Source organism: Mesoplodon densirostris, chromosome 16, assembly GCF_025265405.1.
Source record: "Mesoplodon densirostris isolate mMesDen1 chromosome 16, mMesDen1 primary haplotype, whole genome shotgun sequence".
Lineage (NCBI taxonomy): Eukaryota > Metazoa > Chordata > Mammalia > Artiodactyla > Ziphiidae > Mesoplodon > Mesoplodon densirostris.
Genome location: NC_082676.1, coordinates 11412739 through 11435678, shown reverse-complemented (window position 1 = coordinate 11435678; position 22940 = coordinate 11412739). Strand labels below are relative to the sequence as shown.

The window sequence follows — 22940 nt, the reverse complement described above, 5'->3', positions numbered from 1 at the left end:
TAGATTTGGGAGGTATTTGAATAATGGATCATGAGCTTTCCTGTAAATACAGAAATTGATTCACTGTGGGCCCTAATTCATTCCAGAATTACCAGAGCTTTATAAGCATGTTATATCCCTTTGTACTCACTGGGAGGTCATCTGTTATCTTGTTAAGTGAGTGTGGGAAGATGGGAAATAAAGAACTAGCTTTAGAAATTATTCAGGTAATGTCGGTTTCTGCCCTGCTCACTTCCTTGCCTCTTAAGATTTCCAGTTCAGATGTTTTGTTTAAACTTTATCAAGCATTTTGTAGCCCAGCTTTCTAGCCCAGCCAAATCATAATTTTGGAAGAACTTGCTTTTTTCCTCTCATGAAAATGGTTCACTACAGAGATGAGTCAGATCATTTGGGGTGCCCAGTGCCTATATAAAATGATACAGTGTAATTTAAACCATTTGCCTGTAAGCTTTGACCAAACTTGAGCTCTGCTTTGGTAGCACATCATCAGATTTATTCTCCAAGAGAGCATGAACGTTTGACGTCCATTACATATGATGTTTCATTCTATGACATTTCTGAAACCTACACTAAGAATAGGAAGTAAGCTTCTAAAAAGCCAGTAAAGAACTGTCCGAGGGAAGGAAGTGGATAGGTTATCTGTTTGTTGGTATATTTGGTTTCCCACTGGTAAAATTTCTAAGTTAGTGTGATCCCATTCCTGAAATTATGAGGTACACTTTGAATGATTGTTGAAATGTTCAGTGGGTATTTTTTAGGGGATGCTTCTGGGAATATGTTTCATGGCAAGTTTATTGTTTCCTTTTTGGCTTGGCTCCTCAGTTTACCCAGCATTCATCTTTTCATCATCAGCTTTAAGGCCTTTATTTTATTGTGTGTGTGGAAGTTTTACATACTTTGGTGGATTATTTAATCTTTGGTCAGAGTAATTAGAGATCTTCTAGGGATACTTCATGCTTGGGATGAAAGTCTCCTTAAACTTGTTCATTAGTCAGGGATCTGCTTTTTCTACAGCTGTTAGAAGGTTAGCTTACCTTTGATACAGTTTTAGAATACAGAAATCTTGTTTTGCTGTAGTTCTGTAAAGTTTTGTGGTACAGTAGTTTATCTGCTTTCTTCTAAACCATTATTGGTAGTTATTTTAAATTTTAAAGGTACTTTATCACTCCTCAATTTTAAGACTCTAATCCTGGCATTTTATTTTACTGAATGAAATGTAAATACTTGTATTCAAAGCATGCATATATTTCCCATATGCCATTCTAAAATAGAGAAACACTTAAACTGGGTATATTTTATTATTTGTAAATTATACCTCAAAGCTGGTCAGAAAAACTAATTGAAATACACACTTAAGATCTGTGTGTTTTGCTCTATGAGTATACCTTACTCTTAGAATCTCTTTTTTAAAAAGTATTGTGTGAATAACTCCTATTTTTATTAGGTATCTCCAAGTTTTGCTGTGTTCTCTCTCACCAGAAAAGTACAGATTAATAAATCCTTTGGCTGAATAAAATCAATTGCACACCGTTGTTGCTATTTTGGCCCTTATTTCCTCAGAATGAATACTTATTAGTTCAGTGGTTTATCCATGTCAATGATTTCTTCCATCTTCACCCAGTCACACCAGCTGGACTGATCAGATTGTTTCACATCACAAGGCAAAATTTGTACCTTTTACTAAACACTTCCAAATAGCAAGTAGAATAAGAAATTTAAAACTGAGGTTTATTTTCCTTCAAGTCATTTTTCTGTATTGTGTAGCATTTCCCTGAAAGCTTAATCTCATCCATAAATGATGTGATGGCTAAGTTACTACTGGACTAATTTGTTTAATCCCAAGCGGGTTTATAATATATCATCATAGCTTTAAATTATTATCTCATTTCTAGTATGAGTCAAAAACTCCTCCTTGTCATTTTGTAGTTTTTTTAATAAGTAGAAGAGCAGAGTGTGGGCATTCTTTTTTGTAAAATCCAAGTTGAATGTATACATGGTTTAAGAACTTAAATAATACCATGATAAGCTTATAATAAAATCCAGTTACTTGCTGCCCGTACCTCCCTGTTCCCCAGTCTTTCTCTTCATGGATGATTATTTTGAACTCTTTGAGCTGCTGACTCTAGCTTGTATTTATTTCCGTATTTCTAAGGAAAATGCTTATCTTTGGATTGATTGATTTAGATCTTTACTAAGGTATAGGATTTCATTTTCTTAAACAGCCATTCCTTCTGCTTTCCCACTTTGCTTCCCCTCCCCCATTCTCCCAGTATGTTATACTTTTTGGTTAAAACCATATTCATTGTGTACATTATTTGCCTATGCACATAGTCACAGATAGTGTTGTACTGTACTGTTTCCTTTTTAATAGATTTTCCTGTAGTTAAGACTTCCCTGCCTTTTCTTCATCTGTAGAGTTTTCTTTCTACCTGTTGCTAATTCTTCCCATAGCTTCTGATAGCCTCTCAGAACAATTTTCCACAAGCTCATTCAGTGCTATGCAGTAGAAACACAACGCAACCCTTATGTGTAATTCTCCTTTTTCTAGTAGCCACAGTAAGAAAGATAAAAGGAAGCAGCTGAAAATAGTAGTATAGTTTGCATAATCCAATATGTTCAAAACGTTATTTCAACCAATAGTCAGTATTTCAAATATCTGAAATACCTTACTTTCTTTTTTTAGCACTAAGTCATCAAAATCCAATGTGTATTTTTACACTTGCACAACATCTCTTTTCAGGCTGGCCGCATCTCAAGTGCTCTCTCGTGGCTTCCGGGCTGCTGTTTCGGACAGAGCAGTTTCAGGTGATTCCTCAGCTTCAGATTTGGTCTTGGAGGCATCCCTACTGGGGGCCTCTGTTCTTTGGTCTGGGTCGCTGGGTCTGTAGGCTGCCACACAGCTACCATTCTGAGACTTCTTTGCTTTGCTTCTCAGTTGGATTCCCTGTTTTCTGGACTTGAGGTCTTCTCATTTCCCTTTGGTGGTCTCGTTCGGTTGCGGTTGGTACAGGGGACAAAGGCATGTTGTTGACACGTCTGTCTCTTGAGTCATTCTGGGCCAATCTGGCTGCTTGCCTCCTAGGGCTGGTACATAGTTGTCATCCTGGGGCCTCCCCCGTCACAGCTTTTGTGGAAATTTCCTGTGCCTTTGCTCTTGTGTTGGGTCCTTCCCCCCGACCCCCATCCTGTATATCTTACATCTTTCTCTTTCGTGGTTTATTTCCTCACTCAGGTGGAAGACATGCTCCAGTGGATTGCTGCAGCAAGGGAGCAGGGGTGGTAAAGTTTTTGAGACCTTGCATATCTGAAATGTTCTTCTTGTCCCTTCTCACTTGTTGATTATTGGGCTGTGTGTAGAATTCTAAGTTGGACATCATTTTTCTTCAGAATTTTGAAGGCATTGCGCCATTGCCCTTCAGCTTTCAGTGTTCTTGCAGAATCTGATCACCTTATCTTTTGAAAGTGAACTATTTTTTCTCCCTGGGAACTTACAGAATGTTCTTTTTGTCTGCAGGATTCTGGAATTGCAAATTAGTGTGCCTCGGTATGGGTCTGTTTTTATCATTTTGATGAGCACTTGATGTGTCTGGCAGATTTCCTTGAACTATTTTTTAATGTATTCTTTTCTTATATTTTGTTTTGCTTAATTTTCCATTATTGTTATTTATTTATTTAGGCTTTGCCTTCTGGAAAGGTAGGATTTCTTCTACCTTTATCTTATCACTCTTCAGTTAAGCTTACCATTTCTGCCATCTTGTTTTTAAGTTGCAAGAGACATTTTTATTGTACACAACATCCTGTTCTTAATCCATGGATACAGTATCTTATCTGAGTATATTAATAATGTATATATTTTAAGCTTTCATTTCTCTGCAGTTTATTTCCTCTAAGGGACCTTTTTTGCCTGTTTTGTTTTTCTTTTAACTCTCTTTTGTATCAGAGGCTTTCTCTCCTCTGACATCTTGTAATCAGTAGTGTGTGCATGATGAAGAATAGGGGCTTACAGGGTCTACAGCGAGCTCTGAGCAGGTGTAAGGGGCTTATCAGCACAGATCTGGCCACTGGGCCTCTAGGTGCAGGTAGGCTGTTATTTCCGTACCCCCGTAGTGGCATCTCTGGGTCTTTCCTCTTGTCTGCTCAGATCATCTAGAGAGCACTCTGCCCCCTGACCTACATCTTCCAGAAAATAAATCTCCAGATTTCTGCAGAGTTGTGAGGCAGCGGTCACCCAGCAGCACGGAAGGGGGCGGTGGGAGTGGAGATGCTGCTCCCCTCAGGCAGCTCTGCCCCGCTCCCCTGCAGTGGATCCCACCCCTCCTTCCAGAGAAGCACACTTTGCGCGCCTTTGGAAGGTTCTGTGGTGCAAATCCTGGTGGTTCTCTGCTTTCCCCACTGCTGGCTTGTAATTGAGCTTTCTCAGGCCTGCCAACCACTAATCAGTCTGATTTCCAGCTTCCAAAATGGTGTTGCTATTATCTGCCCTCCTGTTCTCTCACTGTGGGTTCGTCTTTTTTTTTTTTTTTAAGTTGTAATAGACTATGCATAACATACAATTTACCACTGTAACCATTTTTAGGTGTACATTTTAGTGGATTAAGTACATTCACATTGTTGGATGAGCTTTTCTTTTAATAATGTATAGTAAAATACAGATTTAAAGGAAAAGATTTTTAAATAGGATTATAGGGGTGTTGATTTAGGGGAGCAAAATTAGATGTGTGTGATCCATCTAGCAGGACACATAACGTGCATCTTCTGTTAGTCCAGGCACTTGCTCTTTCTGACAGTTTGGTGTAATGGGATTTGTTTACCATCTCCTAGGAAAGCATTTGGATAGTTTGTTGGCGTAAAAGGGCATTTTATCTGCTCTTGATAACTGTGGCTTTACAAAAGGTTACAGATGGAACTCCCAGGCCTGACTTGGCAGGCTCTCCAAGATCTGGCCTGTACCCACCTGTGTGCCCCAGGCCTGTTGTTCCTCCCACCAGCCCACTCACTGTTCCTGCATAAGACGTGAATTCCAGCCCCCGTGCCTTTGCTGTGCTGGGGGTTCCTGAGTGAAACGTGCCCGCCCCCCCCATCTTCCTGCCCTCTTCCACATCTTTCCAGCTCCCAGCCCCATGCCACTTCCCCCCACCCCATGCCACTTCCCCCCACCCCAGTTGTCCTTCTGTTTTCCTCCCATGACCTTGGACATGCCTCTGAATTAGCACCTTGCATTTCCCACACTGCGTGGCTCCCTTTGATGTCCGTTTCTGTGCTGGGTCTTCCTCAGTGCCCGGCGCAGGGCCCACGCTCAGTTAACTATCTAGATGAATTCCTGATGCCAGAGATTTCAAGAGAGAACTCTTTATCCTTTTTTTGTAGGATATCCGACACGAAGCCAGTGACTTCCCATGTAGAGTGGCCAAGCTTCCTAAGAACAAAAACCGAAACAGGTACAGAGACGTCAGTCCCTGTAAGTATTCACACTGCCGTTACTCTGCTTCCATTGCGTCAGCTCTTATTCAGCTGCAGGACCTCTCAGTCAGGACTCCTTTAGCCCCGGGGTTTGGTAATAAATTGATAGCAGTAAAGGTTTATGACTTGATTGTTTCCTATAATAAAGGCATTAGAGACTTATAGTAATGGTTCACTTTTCCACCCTTGTAGAATGGGTAAGGTTTCAGTTCCTGGAAAATTCAGCTAAGTTCAAAGCACATTTTTTCGCTTTGACTATTTTAATGATGAATCATTTTCCTACCAGCTGAAGCAGGGTATAGCAGGCATAATATAATCACTTCTGGGTGACTCAGCAGAAGTCTTATTAGACCCCGATCATTGTACTGAACTGCTAACGATGCCCTGCGCAGGTATTAAAGGATGGGAGCGGTTCACCCCCTCAACTAAAGCCGCAGTCAGCTCTGCTTGTCGACCCCACCCCCTGCTGCCATCATCATTTTTCGAGCTCTTTCCTGCCATTAGCTCTCAGCGTGCCCGCTGGCAGCCTCCTCTGCCTTCTGAGTAATTGGCTCTCAGTCCGCTGATATCTCGAAAGTAAATAACCAAATATGTTAGAATTTGTATAAAGTAACAAAACCTGGAGGGGAGTGAAGGACGTGAACTTTGCCACCTCCTCTAGGCCACAGAGAACCTTCTGGCTCACCTCCATGTGGCCGTTGCCAATCAGTGAGGGCTGTGGCTGCCAGCAGCTCCCCCGGCACTGCTCTCTGCCAGGGACATTGAAGATGCAGCCGGTCAGTCCCCAGCCAGGCACTTCCCGCCGGCCTGCCAAAGCTCACTGCCCTCGCGCCCTGAACTGTGCAGCGCCCAGGTCCCTGGGAGGGGCGCGAAGTCGGACCCCGGTTGGCACAGAGCAGTGTGCCTCCAACGGCTGCCACGGTCCCTGCCCCTCAGAGCTGTGTGGCCTTGGGCCGGTTGCCCCCTCCTCTGATCATCAGTGAAACAGGAGTCAACGCGCATCTCAGGATCGTGCGAAGATGAATAAAGTCACGTCAGCCGCTCAGCCCAGTGTCTCACTCGTGAATGTTGGCTGCGGTTGAGATGGTCACTAACTGAAGGTGCTCGCCGGGAACATCTGAAGCGCGGGTCTAGGTCAAGTGACACATGATTTTGCCCCAATGCCCAATACTCTTGATTGAGCACGTCTAGGCTATGGCACCTCGTAGGCTTTATTTAAAAATAGTACTAACAGCCTCTCCTCAGGTGATGCTGCTGTGAGGCCCTGGCCAGCCGCCCTGAGCTGGAAAGAACCATCACTGTCCGCACCTTTCACACGGTGTGGCCGCGCCTTTGGTCTCTAGCCTTTGTTGTACTTGCTCAGAATTAGGCAGTAATATTGTCTTTAATATTCCTTTTCTACATTTTTGATCAAGGCTCATCTAAATGGTTTTATGAACCAGTTTTACAGAGAAAAAAGCAGCACTTAAAATATTCTTCCAGAGATACAATTCCCAGACTTTTTCACCCTCACCCAATCTTACTCCTTATATTTTGCTTTTTCTCCCCTACCTCTACTCTTCAGTAGAAAAGGTAATTTTCTTTTACGGTTATGGAGGAAATGGGGAGAATGTTTCAAGGTGGAAGCTCTGGGGACTGGGTATTATCTTCCATTTGGCAGGTGAAAAACCCAGCACTCGGTGAATAAGTTGTTTGCCCAAGGTCACCACCCAGTGCTGTTTGAATTCACTCACATAACCACCAGTGCCGGTCATAATTTTTTTTTGAGATCTCTTATCTCCATGACCCACTTAAATATTACCCAAGTATTTCAGTTTGTATTAACCCTCTATGATGAGAAACATTATTCCAAACAGTGGCTAATTTCCTAAAACATCTCTTTGGAATCCTTTCGAATAGGAAGCCCCCAACCACTTATCCCCAGTAACTTTTCCTTTCCCACTGGGCGGGGGGAGAACTATTTAGGGATGGTCACGTGGGTTTACCGTCCGTTGTGTTGTACCAGAAATAAAAATGCCCACCTGGTCTGGTTAGCTGCACTAGTGGGATAAGGAAGGTGGCCCTCAGGGAAACATGGCTTTTGTGACAAAGTTGTGGTAAAGGGGGGAAAAAAGGGGCTGTGCTTTTTCAGTAACCTGGGACAGACCTTCCAAACGCAAGCTTATTTTTAAAAACTCTTCTGAAAGTTACATTTAATAGACTTTCAGTGTTTTGGATTCAGAGTTTATTTTTTCCAGTTAAACTGTCTTTTAAGTGTCTTTGATCATGAGATTTATGTTATACTTGAACTTTGAAAAAAAAAAAAACAACCTTGTATCAGGGAATTCAAGGTATGACTTTTCACACTGTTGTATACTTAGGCCACTTAATCTTCAAACCATTAGGCATAGGTGAGGTTGAGGTGTGATCGTAAGTCTTACGTACTTAGCTCATTGTACCAGCTAGAGCTCTGGGGACTGGGTGGAATTTTTGGTGGATTTTTTTGCCTTTTAAAGATTGAAGCCACTGTATTTTTTACCCTTTAAAAGTATATATTAGGCATCAGAGGACAGATCCCTTGACATCCCCTTTCCCCAGTCTTCCAAGTTGTGGGGACAGTAACAAATATCATAAGATGGTATAGCCTAAAAACAGATTTCCCAAACAGGACATATTCTGTGTTTTAGTAGAGTTTGTCTCTGTTGCTGTTTCATGTTACGTTTCCAACACTTCCAAAAACCTTTCTGAAAATACTAGTCGTTCCCATATTGATAACTAATCTCTATTAAAACAGCTTGGCCTCAGCCAGTGTGAACGCCCTGAGTGCGTTCTTTGGTTTTCCCCATGGAGTGCACTGCCTGTGTGGACATTTGGGTCCTCCAGGATTAACCTCTGAGTTCTGGTTTGCCTTTCAGTCGACCATAGTCGGATTAAACTTCATCAAGAAGATAACGACTATATCAATGCTAGTTTGATAAAAATGGAAGAAGCCCAGAGGAGTTACATTCTCACGCAGGTAAACAGAGTGTTCGAATTTGACTCTAATGGTTTTTGCCTTACTTGATGTCAATGTAAGAGTTTCAGAGTGCTGTTGTCTACACCTCAAATAAAATCTGTCACATCTGTTTAGAAGATCAGGTTTTAAACAACCCAAAAAAGCAACAAGGAGGGAAAAAGTCTTCCTTCAGAGATTGTCTGGTCGTGACGTGAATCTTTTCTGGGAAGTATGGCATTGCTGGGTTTATAGAAAACAGCAAGAAAATGCCAGAGTGGCCTGTGGTCTGTTGACAGAGGCGGCAGCTAGAGAAGAGCAGTACCTGTGTTGAGTCCATAAGTATTCGCCTCAGAGTGTCCAGTGCTGCGCATGGAAATCTAAGAGGGTTAGCAATAGACGAGGAATCTTTATCCAGATGGCCATTCAGAATTCCTCTGCATGGTCCTCATTCTTGCAGGGGGCGTGGGGGGTGCATGGAGGGGGTGGATTATGTGGACAAGCATGCAGAATCACTTGAAACTCCCACTGGTTTTTGGCATCTTTATGGGAAAAACAATCATACAAGTTGTTTAATAATTGACCTTTTGTGAAACACGTACTGGTGTATGACCCAAAGACCACGGGTATCTGGGAAAGGGGATAAAGGAGTTTCCTCTTAAGTAATTTTCTCATGTCTTAATCTGTTACCTGTAAATTGGTCTAAACAGTCTAAGTTTCTCTCTCTTTTTTTAATCCTAATTTTTGTTTTTTCATTGCGTATCAGTTTTTATCCGTAGTATATTGGGTTTGCGTTATAGGGTGATTGTGAACGTCATAACTGTGCTTAGTATTTGGAGACTAAAATGACAATGAAGCCAGAAAGCGCAGTGAACAAAGTCTGCTTTGGGGCAGGGCGTATCCCTGGTGGCCCTTCTTTACCGTCCCTTTTGTCCTGTCCCAGTTCCTTTCCGCACGTGACCACAGTTGGCCCTCGTGCCCCCCAGTCAGTGTATGGAACGTCAGTCCCCAGGCCCTCAGCCCATTGTCCTCCCAGCACCTCTGGGGTGGGGATGAGAAGGAGCGAGAGAGACCTTGGTGGTGGCAGGCTGGTGGGAAGAGGTCGAGGCAGAGTGGCTTCTTGGGAACTTCTCCTTTTAGAAGTAGTCAAGTTTCTTACTTCCTAATTTCAGCCATTCAACTTTGGTGTGGGGTCGGGAAGCCCAAAGCAAAGATAGGGTCTGTAAAGTCACACAGAGCGTTAGGAAATCACCATGGAAACTTCTACACCGCCGTCCTCCCCACCCCCATGCCCTAGCGCTTCCTTGGCACATCTGAAGGTCTGTCTGTCTGTCAGGTTGTACCATGGTTATATCCAACTGCTTACATGGTCTCCCTCTGCCCTGAGATTCACATGTGGGATTGAAGCAGGCTGACCCCAAAGTTACATCCCTAGACAATATGACTGAAATATTTTCTAAGCCACAAAACCGAAAAAGCCCTGCCCATTTTTTATTTTTATGATGTTCATTATGCAAATAATGCAAGGCTATAGTCTCATTTTTTTAAGGGTAGAGAATAATGTCACAGATTATTGGCCTTCATGTCTGTCTTCAAGTGTTGGCTGAGTTTGGCGTGTATCCTTTCAGATCTTACAGGATTTTTAATCCCTCAGACCCATTCTAAACTGGCGTGAAGTATGGGGGCAGGGGAGTAACCAGAGCCACTGCTATGGGGACCTGGCAATAGGGTCCGCGTGCCCAGCCATGGGACCCCTGATTCCTACCTTCCTGGAGCCATTTTTCTGTCAGTTGGCTGGAAGGGGTTATGGAATCCGCTATTGTCTGAGACTCTGTAAGGGGCCAGGATTTGTCAGGTTTAGGCAGCAAATCCCAGATAAGTTCAGGGAAGGAAGCGAGAGGGCACTGAGGGCTCCGTGGTCGAGGGAAGCGCGGTGAGACTTAAAGGGAAAAGATGTAAAGACTGAGGAGATTTGGGATGAAGGTGAATGGAAACCATTTTAAAAGAAGTGGTGCTGGCCAGAGGAGGTGACATGCTCTGTCGTGCAGGTGATAGGTGATGTCCCTTCCAGGCAGCACTAAAAATTGAGGCAGACTCGAAGCATTCACACCCTATATCCAGTAAACATCTGTTCCCGTTGCCGGGGGGGCTGGAGTGAGACAGGCCCCACTGCTCAGCAGGCACCCCTACCCCCCATGCCCCGGTGACACCACACCCCTTGGGCCACCCGCCTGACCATTGTGTGTCCACATCTCATGTTCCTTGGTCCAAGGATGAAGGCTGTCTGTGGTCACGTTAACCATTATTAATAGTAATAATAATCGGTACATTTTATTGGGTGTTTACTGTATTCCAGGTACTGTGGTAAGGCCTAATAAGTATTGATAATAGGAACATAGTTAATCTTCACAACCATGTGAATAGGTGGAGAAACTGAGGCAAGGAGAGGTGGGGTGACTTGTCCGAGGTCACACAGATAGTAAGTGATTGGAGCTGGGACCAAGCCGTCAGAAGCGTCCCTGTTGACCCCTTCCCCACACTGCCTCTCTCCTGCAGCCAGGAGTTTTATTCGCTGTACCACCCACCCTAAGGCATTCTCCGTGGAGCCCCTCAGCGGGCCAGCCCAGACCAGAAAGCAGAATCTGTGTTTTCTCTCCTCCTTCGCTCAGCTCTGAACCAGCCCTGAGATGCAGAAATGACCTTTCACCGCGTGGTAGGAAATAGAATTGTGGTCACCACCAGGCCGGGAGAGGCGGGTCCCTGTCCCAGCTGCGGCCACCGCGCTGCCTGAGGGCCCTGTCATCCACTCACCGCCAGCAGTGAGCTTGCACTGGAACGTGTTTGTGTGTAAAATGCATACACTGTGCATTGTGTGTTTGCAGGGCCCTTTGCCCAATACCTGCGGTCACTTTTGGGAGATGGTGTGGGAGCAGAAAAGCAGGGGCGTTGTCATGCTCAACAGAGTGATGGAGAAAGGCTCGGTAAGTCATAGACTGATCCACTGTTTGCATCCCTGCCCGTGTGGATGCCAGTCCACAAAGTCGACATCTGTCCGTGTTTATTTCCTTGAGTTGCTTTTATATTTCTATTAGAAAAACATAAAGAAGCAGTATACAAATACATGTTTATTGTAAACAAGTCAGATACGTAGGTGAATTTAAAAGAGGGAAACAAGTCAAACTGCCCTCGACCTATTCTCCACCCTGCCCCCATCCGTCAGTCCCTCCAGTGTGGGACGCTTGTGTCCTGCTTTCCTCTCCCCTCTCAGTCTCTCTCCTGCTTCGTGTGCTGCTGTGCTTGTCTTGTGGAGCTGTGTGAGCAGAGTTTTATTTTGAAAAGCAAGTTCCTACTGTATCTTCATCATATATGCTTTTTCTGGCTGGTAAAAGCTTGCCTCTCCGCACCTGAGTTGTGGGAGCAGCTGGACCCTGGGTTCGCCTCCATAAAATCTCCAGATGCTTGGCTCCTGGCCACACCTCTTTAATGTGGACGTTGTCTGCTTGTGCTTCACTTCAGGGTGTGTGTTCCTTTCTTCCAAGTTCTTTGCAACGTGAACTCGAGGTGTGCGTTTGGTCAGGCCACCTCCTGCCCCTCGACGGCTCTCCTCAGGCTCTCCTGCGTCCTATATCCCAAATGACCTTTCTAAAGCAAGTCTCACCACACCTCTTCACAGCTGAAACTCTTCTGGGGCTCCCCCTGCCTCCCAGGATATGCATAATGTGGCTGCTGGACCGGGTATGGTTGGGCCCTAGTTAATCTGGACCCCCAGCCCCGCCTTCCGTCTCCAGACTTCAGCCAGGACAAACGTTTATTTATTTTATTAAATTGTTCTTTTTTTTTAAGTTTTTTTAAGTTTCTTGCCAGTTCTCTGGGCTAATGATCCGAATCACACTCGCCCCACTTCCCGGCATCCCACGTTGCTTCCCTTGGGGCCGTGGTGGCTGTGCTCTCCCTCCCCACACGTCTTTGAAGTAGGGAATAGATGCCGCATCCCCGCCCCCCTGGCTCCCGCCCGCTTCCCGCGACACTCATGGCCAGCGCCAGACACTCAACGGCCAGCACCAGACACTCACGGCCAGCACCAGACACTCACGGCCAGCACCAGACACTCACGGCCAGCACCAGACACTCAACGGCCAGCGCCAGACACTCAACGGCCAGCGCCAGACACTCAACGGCCAGCGCCAGACACTCAACGGCCAGCGCCAGACACTCACGGCCAGCACCAGACACTCACGGCCAGCACCAGACACTCAACGGCCAGCACCAGACACTCAACGGCCAGCACCAGACACTCACGGCCAGCACCAGACACTCAGGGCCAGCACCAGCACCAGCACCAGCACCAGCACCGCCGGGGCTCCGCAGCCTCAGAGGTGGAGGCCCCGGGAGGAGGTGGGCCGAGGAGCACCAAGACCGGGAGGAGCGTGTGGCCCAGGCCCAGCCAGGTGCTGGCACTGTGCCCTCTGGGGCTCAGCGGGGGCACTGCTGTCGCAGCCATCCTGGCTGCGTCGGGATGCGGCCGTGGCTTGCCAGGAGACCATGAAGGCTCCGGAGACGCCACCCCTCTGAAGAAAGCACAGTCGTGGCCCTAAAGGGAGAAAATACAAGTGCAAAGAAGTAACACATCAAAGGAAACGTGAGCGGTGAAAACCTAAAGCAGTAAAGCACTCGCCACAAAGCCTCTTCCCTCCCCGACCCGGACAGGAACAGTCTTGGTTACAACAAATGGCCTTCTTACGGCGGCACATGTTTAAAATCATATTTTTGCCTCTGCCTCCTTTTCTTGAGAGAGAGTATTTATTCGCTCCACAGTCACAGGTGTAAAGAGCTTACCTGAGTGTTCAGTTGATGCAGTAACGCTTCTTGTCTTAGAAAGAGTGGTTTTTGATTTTCTCTGCAGTGGCTTGATTAATAAAATGTGAAGTTGCAAATGTGAAGCAAACCCTCACCCATCACCACTCATGTCAGCAATTTTGAGTAAAGAAACAAAACACGAGGTTCCTGCAACACACGCAGTCCACAAGGGGAAGTGAAACACGGTGGCCGGTGCAGGTGCTGAGCACAGGTGACCCTTTGGGGTCTTCCAGCCTCATCGCTGCTGACGTTTGGGCCAGATCGCTCTCTGTCATGGGGGGCCGGCCTGTGCATTGGAGGGTGTTTAGCAGGATCCCTGGTCTCTGCCCACCGGATGCCAGTATCACCCCCACCCCAGGTTGAAGCCATCAGAAATGTCCCCAGACATTGTCCAGTGTCCCCTGGGAGGCAGAATTGCCCTCAGTTGAGAAACACTCTGTAGTCGTATGGAGGGTTGAGAATTTTAAATCATGACTTATTTATTTTAAAATCATCAGATATGGTAGCATTTGCCTTTTATTTGTTACTAAAAGTTCAGGTGAAACCTCTTTGCTATTTGCACGCGGTTTGCTTTAGCTACTGTTGCCACAGGACACAAGGAGTGGTGTCCCTGTACTGCAGTCACATGTTCATCACCAGGCCCTGCTCTTGGTTGTCGCCCACCCAAGGCCGACCAAAAATGGACCACAGATCCACTGTGACAACCTTTCCCCTTGGACTGCTATGTTGGCCATTAAAAAAAAAAAAACACTAGTTGGTTTTTATTTGGTCGTTTACTGTGATGACGTGACAGTGGTCCCTGCTTTCCTTTGCGGCTCTTCTGTTCACTGTGGGTCTTTTGGGCCTGCAGATGGGCATGGAAAGCAACGTATGGTTCATGGTTCTTAAAGTTTCCTTGGGATAAACATTTTTCATTCAGCCTCAACGTTATCACCCCATAAGGGCTGACTGGGGAAAATTATAAGAAATTGCAGTGTCTTGTTTGCTCAACTAATCTAATTATAACTTCTCCACACAGCCCGTGGTAAAAACCAGCTTGCAGAGCGTTTCCATGTAATGCATATTTGTTTTCTGGTTTCCTTTTTTCGCCAAATAGTGGAAGATGTTCTCCCTGTATTTTTGGCAGACCTGCCCGTTACCCTTTTGGGACCCTGTGCTTCCTGGAAAACCATTGTGCAGAAAATGATTGTGTGTGTTAGACTGAGGTCATCCACATGGCCAAAGTTCTCATTCATTCAATTTAAAAACTGAGTTTAGACATGACGGGATAGAGTGCATGTGTGTAGGGGCCGGGCTTATTGTCTAGGCAGGGGAAGTAGCAAGGCCATGTTCAACCAGAAACATCGCCCATATCTCTCCCCTGAAATCCCTACTGAAGATGCTGTTTGATTTCAAGTGCTTTCAGGCCCCAGACACTAGGTTTTGTATCATAGGTGCTTTAGGCTTTGTGCATCTCTCTCGTACTCTGCTTTTAGTTCTCTGTGTTCATTCTTCTTTCAGCCAAATCTCCCATCACAGGGTCACCCCAGATGACTTTCATGGATTTTTCTCAAGATGGCATAGCTCTTTGTTTTAGATGGACCCAAGCAAGGACTCTCTCACACCCGCCTTCATGGTGGTAACAGCAGGTATGACAGATGCCAGCACTTTGGCACTGCCACATGGCTGTTTGGTGCCAACCCAAGACATGCCTCAATGTTAACCCTGAAGAAGGACTGCTTTCTAATAAAATAAATCTCCTTTTCCGGTCACTATGTATCAAGTAAATAGGATAACAGGAAGTAGTTGATATTGTGCTTATTTTGTTTTGTTTTGTTGCATATGTTTACAATAAAAATGTCTACAGGAAATGACAGAGAGCAGGCTGTGGCATGTTGCTATAGATGCCTAAGAGTTCTTTTAAGAACTCCTGTTTTTTAAATAAGTATTGACACTTAGTGTGTGCCAGAATTCCTCAGCTGTAGAGTTCCAAAGTCTTGCTCTTTACCCAGATTACAGAGATTTGTAAGGCTTTATATTTGCTTTTGAAAGTGAATGCTTGCTGTGTGGACATGAGGTTGAAAAGACTTGCCTTTCCTGCCCATGAGGCATGAAAACATTGGCTTCTTCTTTGGTAGCAACTCGCCATTCTGCATTTCTGCTTCTTTGCTTTACTCTTGGTCTGCTCACTGAATTGGGTGCCCACTCCAGCACACGTGGTTTTGGACCTACCAGGGCAGTCTCTTGTTTCTGGAGTCTCAAGGCATTACACAGGTCTAATGATTTGAAGTGTGGGAATGAATGCATCCTTTAAGCGTCTCCTGAAGTCTTTCTGTCATCTGCCTCGCCCACCTTGGCTAAGCATGGGATCGTGCCATGCCATTGATGCTTCTGTGTCCTGAGTGGCAGGATCTCTTTGGTGCTGACAGATGGGCTCTGTTCCAGGGGTTCATCTTTGGCGCTCATCATTGGTGCAGGGAGGGTGGAACTGGCCAAAACTTTAAAACAGGCCAGTGTCCAGGCTCTTTAGAAAGCCTTATTGGCCTTCTGTTCGGGAACCATAAAGTTTGATGCTGTGTTGGCATCTCAGTGTGGTGTTTCTTAATTTGTTCCCCTCCCTTTTTTCTGTTGCTTTGGTTTTCATTAAAGCAGGACCGATGGGCTTTTGTTGTTCTGTCTTCGGCCTCTTCAAGAGCCTCCTGGCTCCTCTGAGTCAATGCATGTTGAATTCTAAGGGTCTTGAACTTGTACCATTTCCCAAAGAGCTGTTTACACACACTGATATTTCATTTGCTGGAAGTCATACCGCCTTTGAGGGTCCCTCTGTCTGGGGACATGTTGGTTCCTCTGGCTTATGGACCTGGCAGCTTAGCCCCCATCTACCTGCTGTTCTTATCCAGAACAGTCATCAGCAACCAGAAATGTCTGGCACAGAAACTTGGCTCAAGCAAAGCATGCCACTAAATTTGACTCAGATTTTCTTTCTTGAACTCTAAATGAAACCAAATCTTTGGGAGTTTGCTTGCTTTAAGGAAAATGTTAATGAGCTACGTTTAAATCAAGAGCATCAAGTAGTTTCTAAAATTTTAAAACTAGAATAAGGGATTTTTCTGAACTGAACCAAACCAGAATGAAAGGGTGGGGTGGGGCAGTGGGTGATCCTCAGCCTTGGAGGACCCCTCTGCAAGCCTTCTCGATTCTGGTTTGCATTTGATTACAGCCCTTTAAGCTTTTTACGGTGTTTCATGTGGTCTCTTCTAGTCTTGGTTATCGTCCCCAGGGTAAGGAGTCTGCGCTATGCCGAGAGCACCCATCAGGGTCTTGATAACCTCTGAAATGGCTACATAAAGTAGTTCATGAGAGCCTAAACCTTGTGTGCCATCTGGCTTCCTTCATGGGTGATAGGGAGAGGATCAGACCCCTGGAACGCTTCGCTGTGTGGAGACTGGGGCAGCTGGGTTTGGAAGTGCAAGTCCTGTCTGCCCGACTAGTCCTGGTCTAGATCTTCACAGACCCCTCCCCATCTCCTCTGGAGGCAGGCAGGTTACATGGATGGCGACCTCCAAGGTCAGAAAACCCTGGGTCTCTGGGTTATCATAAAGCTCGTGGACAGTACTTCCAACCTCCATAGGAAGACAGTCAGTTGCTCACAATAATTCAATGTTATTTTCTCCCCTAGTTAAAATGTGCACAGTACTGGCCACAAAAAGAAGAAGAAGAAATGATCTTTGAAGACACAAATTTGAAATTGACATTGATCTCTGAAGATATTAAGTCATATTACACAGTACGACAACTAGAATTGGAAAACCTCACAGTGAGTATGGCACGCGCTTAAGTCCTTCAGACAGTTACTGGTTGAGATGTCTTTTCACTTGGGTGATACTACTTAGCACCAGTTGTTTATGCCAGTGGTTTTCTGTGCGCCGAGCAAGAAGTAGCTTTAGCACTATGGTGAGTAGAGCTTACCTGCTTACTTACCGGCTGACCAGAGGTGCCTGGGGGCGGGTGCCTGCCTCCTTCCCCACAGAGCTCTCTCCCAACACTCGTTGACACCAGTTCTGAGGGAAAAGGGAGTTCTGACCTAAACCTTACCTGTTCCTGCTCCTGCCTTTGCAACTGCACAGGGACTAAAGTGATGGCCTGTGAGTTAAATACCAGCAGAGCACGTGGGCCTCTCTTGTGGTCCACGGTCTCTTTAGTCCGAAGTGAGGGAAGAGGGGCCCTCCAGGGCTGAGTCCCAGTTCGTAGTCAGTGTAAGTTTTCTAGATGAAGTCTTGGGCTTGTTTGTGTGGGGAGAATTTATTTATTTATTTATTTTAATAAATTTATTTATCTCATTTATTTTATTTTTGGCTGCGTTGGGTCTTCATTGCTGTGCGGGGGCTTTCTCTAGTTGCGGTGAGCGGAGGCTACTCTTTGTTGCGGAGCACGGGCTCTAGGTGCGCGGGCTTCAGTAGTTGTGGCTTGTGGGCTCCAGAGCACAGGCTCAGTAGTTGTGGCACGTGGGCTCAGTAGTTGTGGCTCACGGGCTCTAGAGCGCAGGCTCAGTAGTTGTGGCGCACGGGCTTAGTTGCTCCACAGCATGTGGGATCTTCCCGGACCAGGGCTCAAACCCATGTCCCCTGCCTTGGCAGGCAGATTGTTTAACCACTGCGCCACCAGGGAAGCCCATGTGTGGGGAGAATTTGTAACACCACCTGCCGGCTATCATTAAATGGATCTTGGAATATGTCTGGGCGGTGTGCTAGAAGCGGCATCACAGAAGGCCCTGCCCTCGGGAGGCTGAATGATTCGCCCGGAGCCATCACTCTGGGGAACCATGCTTGTAGTGGGAACAGTGGAAGGGAGCTGACGGCAGCTCCTGGGGACACCCTCAAACACGGTCAGCCACTGCCTTCTGGAATTAGACTGCCTGGGGTTGATTCCTGGCCCCAGCATATCAAACTGTCAGACTTCAGGCAAAGGGCACCGTTCTCACCGCGTCTCTGTCTGCCCCCTGTCAGATAGGGTTTTTGAAAGCCTTCCAGAAGGTGGTCCGTGTGCAGTGTGAGAGCAGCACAGGCTCAGAGCACGTGCCGGGAAGGGTTCGCAGGTTCTGTGGGGTCGAAGGAACGTGGGTTTATCTGGGGGCAGTGGGACTGGTGTTGGGGCTTGCGGGCCGAGGCTGGAGAGGAGGGATCTGCTCCTGCGTTACATTCGCATCTTAGTTTTCAGTTCACTGCTTTATAGTCACCGTGACGCCTGGGGTGGGATTAATAGTCGAAGTAAGATCGAGAACTTAGCGCAGGTGACTGGAAGTGGAGAAGAGGTTAAAATCCCGTGGCTCTGGAGGAATGCAGCCGCGCAGTGGGTCCAGGTCCCCCCGCCGCCCCCTGTGCGCTAGCGCTGGAGCCCCAAGCCCGGCCATAGCCACATGCGGGCTCTCAGGGTGTGATTTATGGAGGGGTTTGATACGGAGGATTTTCAGCAATAATGTTGGCAGTGGGTTGGTATGTGCCTGGAGGATTACGTGGTAGACTTTTTTAATGCTTTTGAGCGTTTGCAAGCCTGACATTGCAAGTGACTTCTGCTAAACTCTTGAGAACATTTCTTTTGCTTGTTGAGGGAAACAGAATTCGGACAGAGCAGAAGAGGTTTGTGCTGTTTGCGTGGCAGAGCAGAGGCAGCAGCTTGGAGGTTTGGGGGAGACCTGTTTGCTCCAAAGACGTGGTTTTGAAAGTCTTGTCAGACGCGTACCTGGCCGAGCACACGTCTGGAATGAATTCCTTGAGAAAGAGGTGGGCAGGTGTGAGGGAGGGAGTAAACAGGAGATAACCCACACCTTTTTAAGAATTAAAAGAAGGAACTTGCTTTGGGCGTGTTTTCTTATTCCATTTTTTTTTTTTTTTTTTTTTTTTTTTTTGCGGTACGCGGGCCTCTCACCGTTGTGGCCTCTCCCGTTGCGGAACACAGGCTCCGGACGCGCAGGCTCAGCGGCCATGGCTCACGGGCCCAGCCGCTCCGCGGCATGTGGGATCTTCCCGGACCGGGGCACGAACCCGTGTCCCCTGCATTGGCAGGCAGACTCTCAACCACTGCGCCACCAGGGAAGCCCTTCTTATTCCATTTTTTTTAAAATCTATTTTTAAGTGCTTTTCTGTTCTAAAAAAAAATAGAAGACACATTTCTCTTTTAAGCCATTAAAGGATATAAGGAGATCATTTTCTAGGGAGGAAAGTATGGAAGTGTTTGGTGTGGTTCTATAAGTTATCCTCATGTCATAAGCAGATTTTTTCCAGTTCTGCAGAAAGATACCAGTGTGTGTAATAGCTGGTGCAGGGCGACACGTGTGTGTTCTCTGCTAATGTTAGGTCCTTGCTGTTTTTGTGGATCCTTTTCACACATTTTCATCACACTAGGGTCAGGGAAGGTTGCTGTAACTAAGCTGTGAGCATTGGGAGAGCAGGGCGCGGGGTCATTACCTCATCGTGCCGGGCACACGGGAGGCACGTTATGGACATTTGCCAAACGAAGGGAGACATTGTCAGTCAGCGGGTCTTTGGCCCGAAGTGTTTCACCATCAGCCGCTGTCCAGGTGACCTAGGCACTGGCTTGGCCCTTTGCGCTGTGCAGCTGGGGTGGTTCCTGTCTGCAGGCCTTACTTCCCCTGTGACTGGCTCCCATTGCTGTGGGCTCTTACCTTAGTGTAATCTTGGTTGCTCTCCTCAGCAAGAACTACATTTTGATCATTGCTCCTGGCGACCAGTTGTCCACCCTGGGAGTGGAGTCCCAGAGGCTCAGAGGAAGGAGCGGAGCTGGAAACAGCACCAGAGGCCGTTCTGTCTGTTCCACGGCGAGCAGATTGGGCTAGGGGACAAGGGCCAGGGTCCTCCTTTCAAGAGTTCCTGCAGCGGGCTCTGGAGTCAAGCAAGCTTAGATTTAAACTCCTGCTCCCCCACTTAATGGAGGGTTAGCTGCCAAGCCTCAGTCTTCTAATCTGGAAAATGGGAGTAACGGGACTACGTGCCTCGAAGGATTGCTGTGAGAACTCAGTGAGCTCTCGTGCCCACACCGGAACATGGTAAGCGCTCCGCTTGTGGGGCCAGTGCAGCTGGTCTTGTCAGCATCCTCCTCCTCATCGTGAACCATCTGTTCAGCTGGATGTTGAGCCACACGTGGCAGCCTCCTGTCTTTGGAGACTGAGTTGGTAACTTTTTTCTGTAAAATGACAATCCTCTGAGGCATCCAGATAGTCCTGTAAGGAAAGCCCCGAGTTACCCAGAGCTGGTGCCCCACACGTGCAGTTACGTTTCCACTCTTTCATGTGAAACCCCAAGGCCTTTGATGACAAGATTGCTGTGGGTGGCAGCGAAGCATCATTTTGACTTGTGGGGCGGACAGAAATCGGTTGTAACCAGGAAGACGGCAGAAGTGAAAGGAACATTGGAGACAGGGGCTCTTGTGGGCAAGACTGTTCCATCCTAAAGGAGGGGCAGTTGAAGCAGGAGCAACCTGGGGTCCACTCGGGGCTTGGTATTTGTTCACTAGGTTTGTGGACCCGGGGAGAAAAATCTGAGTATTAAGGGTACTCTTGGAGTTAGGTGGGTGGAAAGGCACTTCATGCTTACTTGGAATTAATGATTTCTGTACAGGTGATTCTCTTAGAATCGTCATGAGTATATTTCTCTTCCAGTCTCAAGAAACTCGAGAGATCTTACATTTCCACTATACCACGTGGCCTGACTTTGGAGTCCCTGAATCGCCAGCCTCGTTTCTGAACTTTCTTTTCAAAGTCCGCGAGTCGGGGTCGCTCAGCATGGAGTACGGCCCCATTGTGGTGCACTGCAGCGCTGGCATCGGCAGGTCGGGGACCTTCTGTCTGGCTGACACCTGCCTCTTGCTGGTAAGAAGGCCCTTAAATACCGCGGGAAGAGAAGGGGGCACATTTTAACCTCCAGTCTGGCCCAGCCACAGCTTCTCTGTTAACTGTCTCTGCAATAAACTAGCTTTGATCTTCACTTTTTAACAGCTTCCTTCCCATGAAAGGAGCTTTACCCTAAATAGCTTCGTTTGAAGGGAGGCCCTTAATTTTGATGTGGAAGCCAGGACGATCCAGAGAATCCCCTTCCCTCTCCTTTTTCCCCTGTGCTCAAATGGTCCCAATTTTGCCACATTTTCTAGAATTCTGCCTTCCTCGCTATGACTTTTCCTGAGTAGGAACTGGCATGCTCCAGGACATACACAGTCACATTGTACTTGAGGATCGGACCTCACTGAGCTGTGTCTCCTCTCTGCCTTTCAGATGGACAAAAGGAAAGACCCTTCTTCTGTTGATATCAAGAAAGTTCTGTTAGAAATGCGGAAATTTCGGATGGGACTGATCCAGACAGCAGACCAGCTCCGTTTCTCCTACCTGGCTGTGATCGAAGGCGCCAAGTTCATCATGGGAGACTCTTCAGTACAGGTCAGCAGTGCTTTTGCTTTAATCCAGGTGTGTTGGTTTTAAATTTTTACCTGTAAAGAAGGAGGCTGTTCATTGTAAACGTTGAAACAGTATCCTGGGTCAGAGGAAATAGCTAGCCTTCGTGTTTAAATAGCTAAAAAGTTGTGGAAGGTTTCACCATGTTCCATTTTCTGCCTTTGAAGTGCTCACATAGAGATCATTAAAAGGGAGAATAGACTTTATTTTCATAAGATCTCATCTTCCAAGGACATGGCTGGAGACCCGAGAAGCTGAGAGGGCCCCTCACCTCTGCTCACTTAAAGGGGAGCAGGTTTCCTGACAGATCAGCCAAACGTGAAATCTCATGGGACTTCCTCTTGCTGCTTTTTCAAGGAACAATGGAAAGAGCTCTCCCACGAGGACCTGGAGCCTCCACCCGAGCACATCCCCCCACCTCCCCGGCCTCCCAAACGAATCCTGGAGCCACACAATGGGAAGTGCAAGGAGTTCTTCGCAAACCACCAGTGGGTGACAGCTGAGACTGAGGAGGTTAAAGAAGACGGCCCCGTCAAGGAAGAAACCAGAACCCTCTTAAACGCCCCCTGCAGCCTGGAAAGGTAATGTGAGAGGGTCCTGGCTTACTGGGGGCGAGGGGAAATGGCCTTCTATTCCAGAGATACATATTGATATTGAAGCCCTGTGAACCCAGCCTCCTTCTTGAGGAACGGGCCCTGGACCGTCCCTGCTGCTCCCCCAGCTGGAGGAGCCTCTGACTGAGCCACAGGTTGGCCCGGGGAAGTGACTGACTTTAGCGGGGACCTAGCACCACCTGGTGGTGCTTGTTGGAATCAGGGGTCTGGTGCGACTGAGTCAGGCCTTGCCAGCCCAGTGATGACAGTGACAGAAGACAGAAGCCTGCCCTGGACTTCAGGCCGGTCCTGAAACTGATACCCAGGCTTGACCACGTACCTTCAGCCCCCAGAATGGTTTTGGGGTACTTAACCTTTTCATTTAGTCTTTTTTTTTTTTAAGATTTGTTTATTGTTTATTTATTTTATTTATTTTTGGCTGCATTGGGTCTTAGTTGTGGCACGCGGGATCCTCGTTGAGGCGCGTGGGCTTCTCTCTAGCTGTGGCGTGCGGGTTTTCTCTTCTCTAGTTCTGGCGCACAGGCTCCAGGGCACGCGGGCTCTAGTTGAGGCGTGCGAGCTCAGCAGTTGTGGTGTGTGGGCTTAGTTGCCCCGCAGC

The 22940-nt window shown here is 47.0% G+C and overlaps 1 protein-coding gene across 2 annotated transcripts in view; it reads left to right on the top strand.

Annotated features, from left to right (window-relative positions):
• The window catches only part of PTPN1 (protein tyrosine phosphatase non-receptor type 1), a 68974-nt gene that overhangs the window by 40430 nt on the left and 5604 nt on the right, over positions 1 to 22940 (top strand). For both annotated transcript variants that reach the window (XM_060078354.1, XM_060078356.1), the window contains 7 exons: positions 5368 to 5458; positions 8355 to 8455; positions 11314 to 11412; positions 16947 to 17084; positions 20943 to 21152; positions 21552 to 21713; positions 22086 to 22309. In XM_060078354.1, coding sequence (XP_059934337.1) covers positions 5368 to 5458; positions 8355 to 8455; positions 11314 to 11412; positions 16947 to 17084; positions 20943 to 21152; positions 21552 to 21713; positions 22086 to 22309 — 1025 coding nt within the window. The remainder of the gene's footprint in view (positions 1 to 5367; positions 5459 to 8354; positions 8456 to 11313; positions 11413 to 16946; positions 17085 to 20942; positions 21153 to 21551; positions 21714 to 22085; positions 22310 to 22940) is intronic.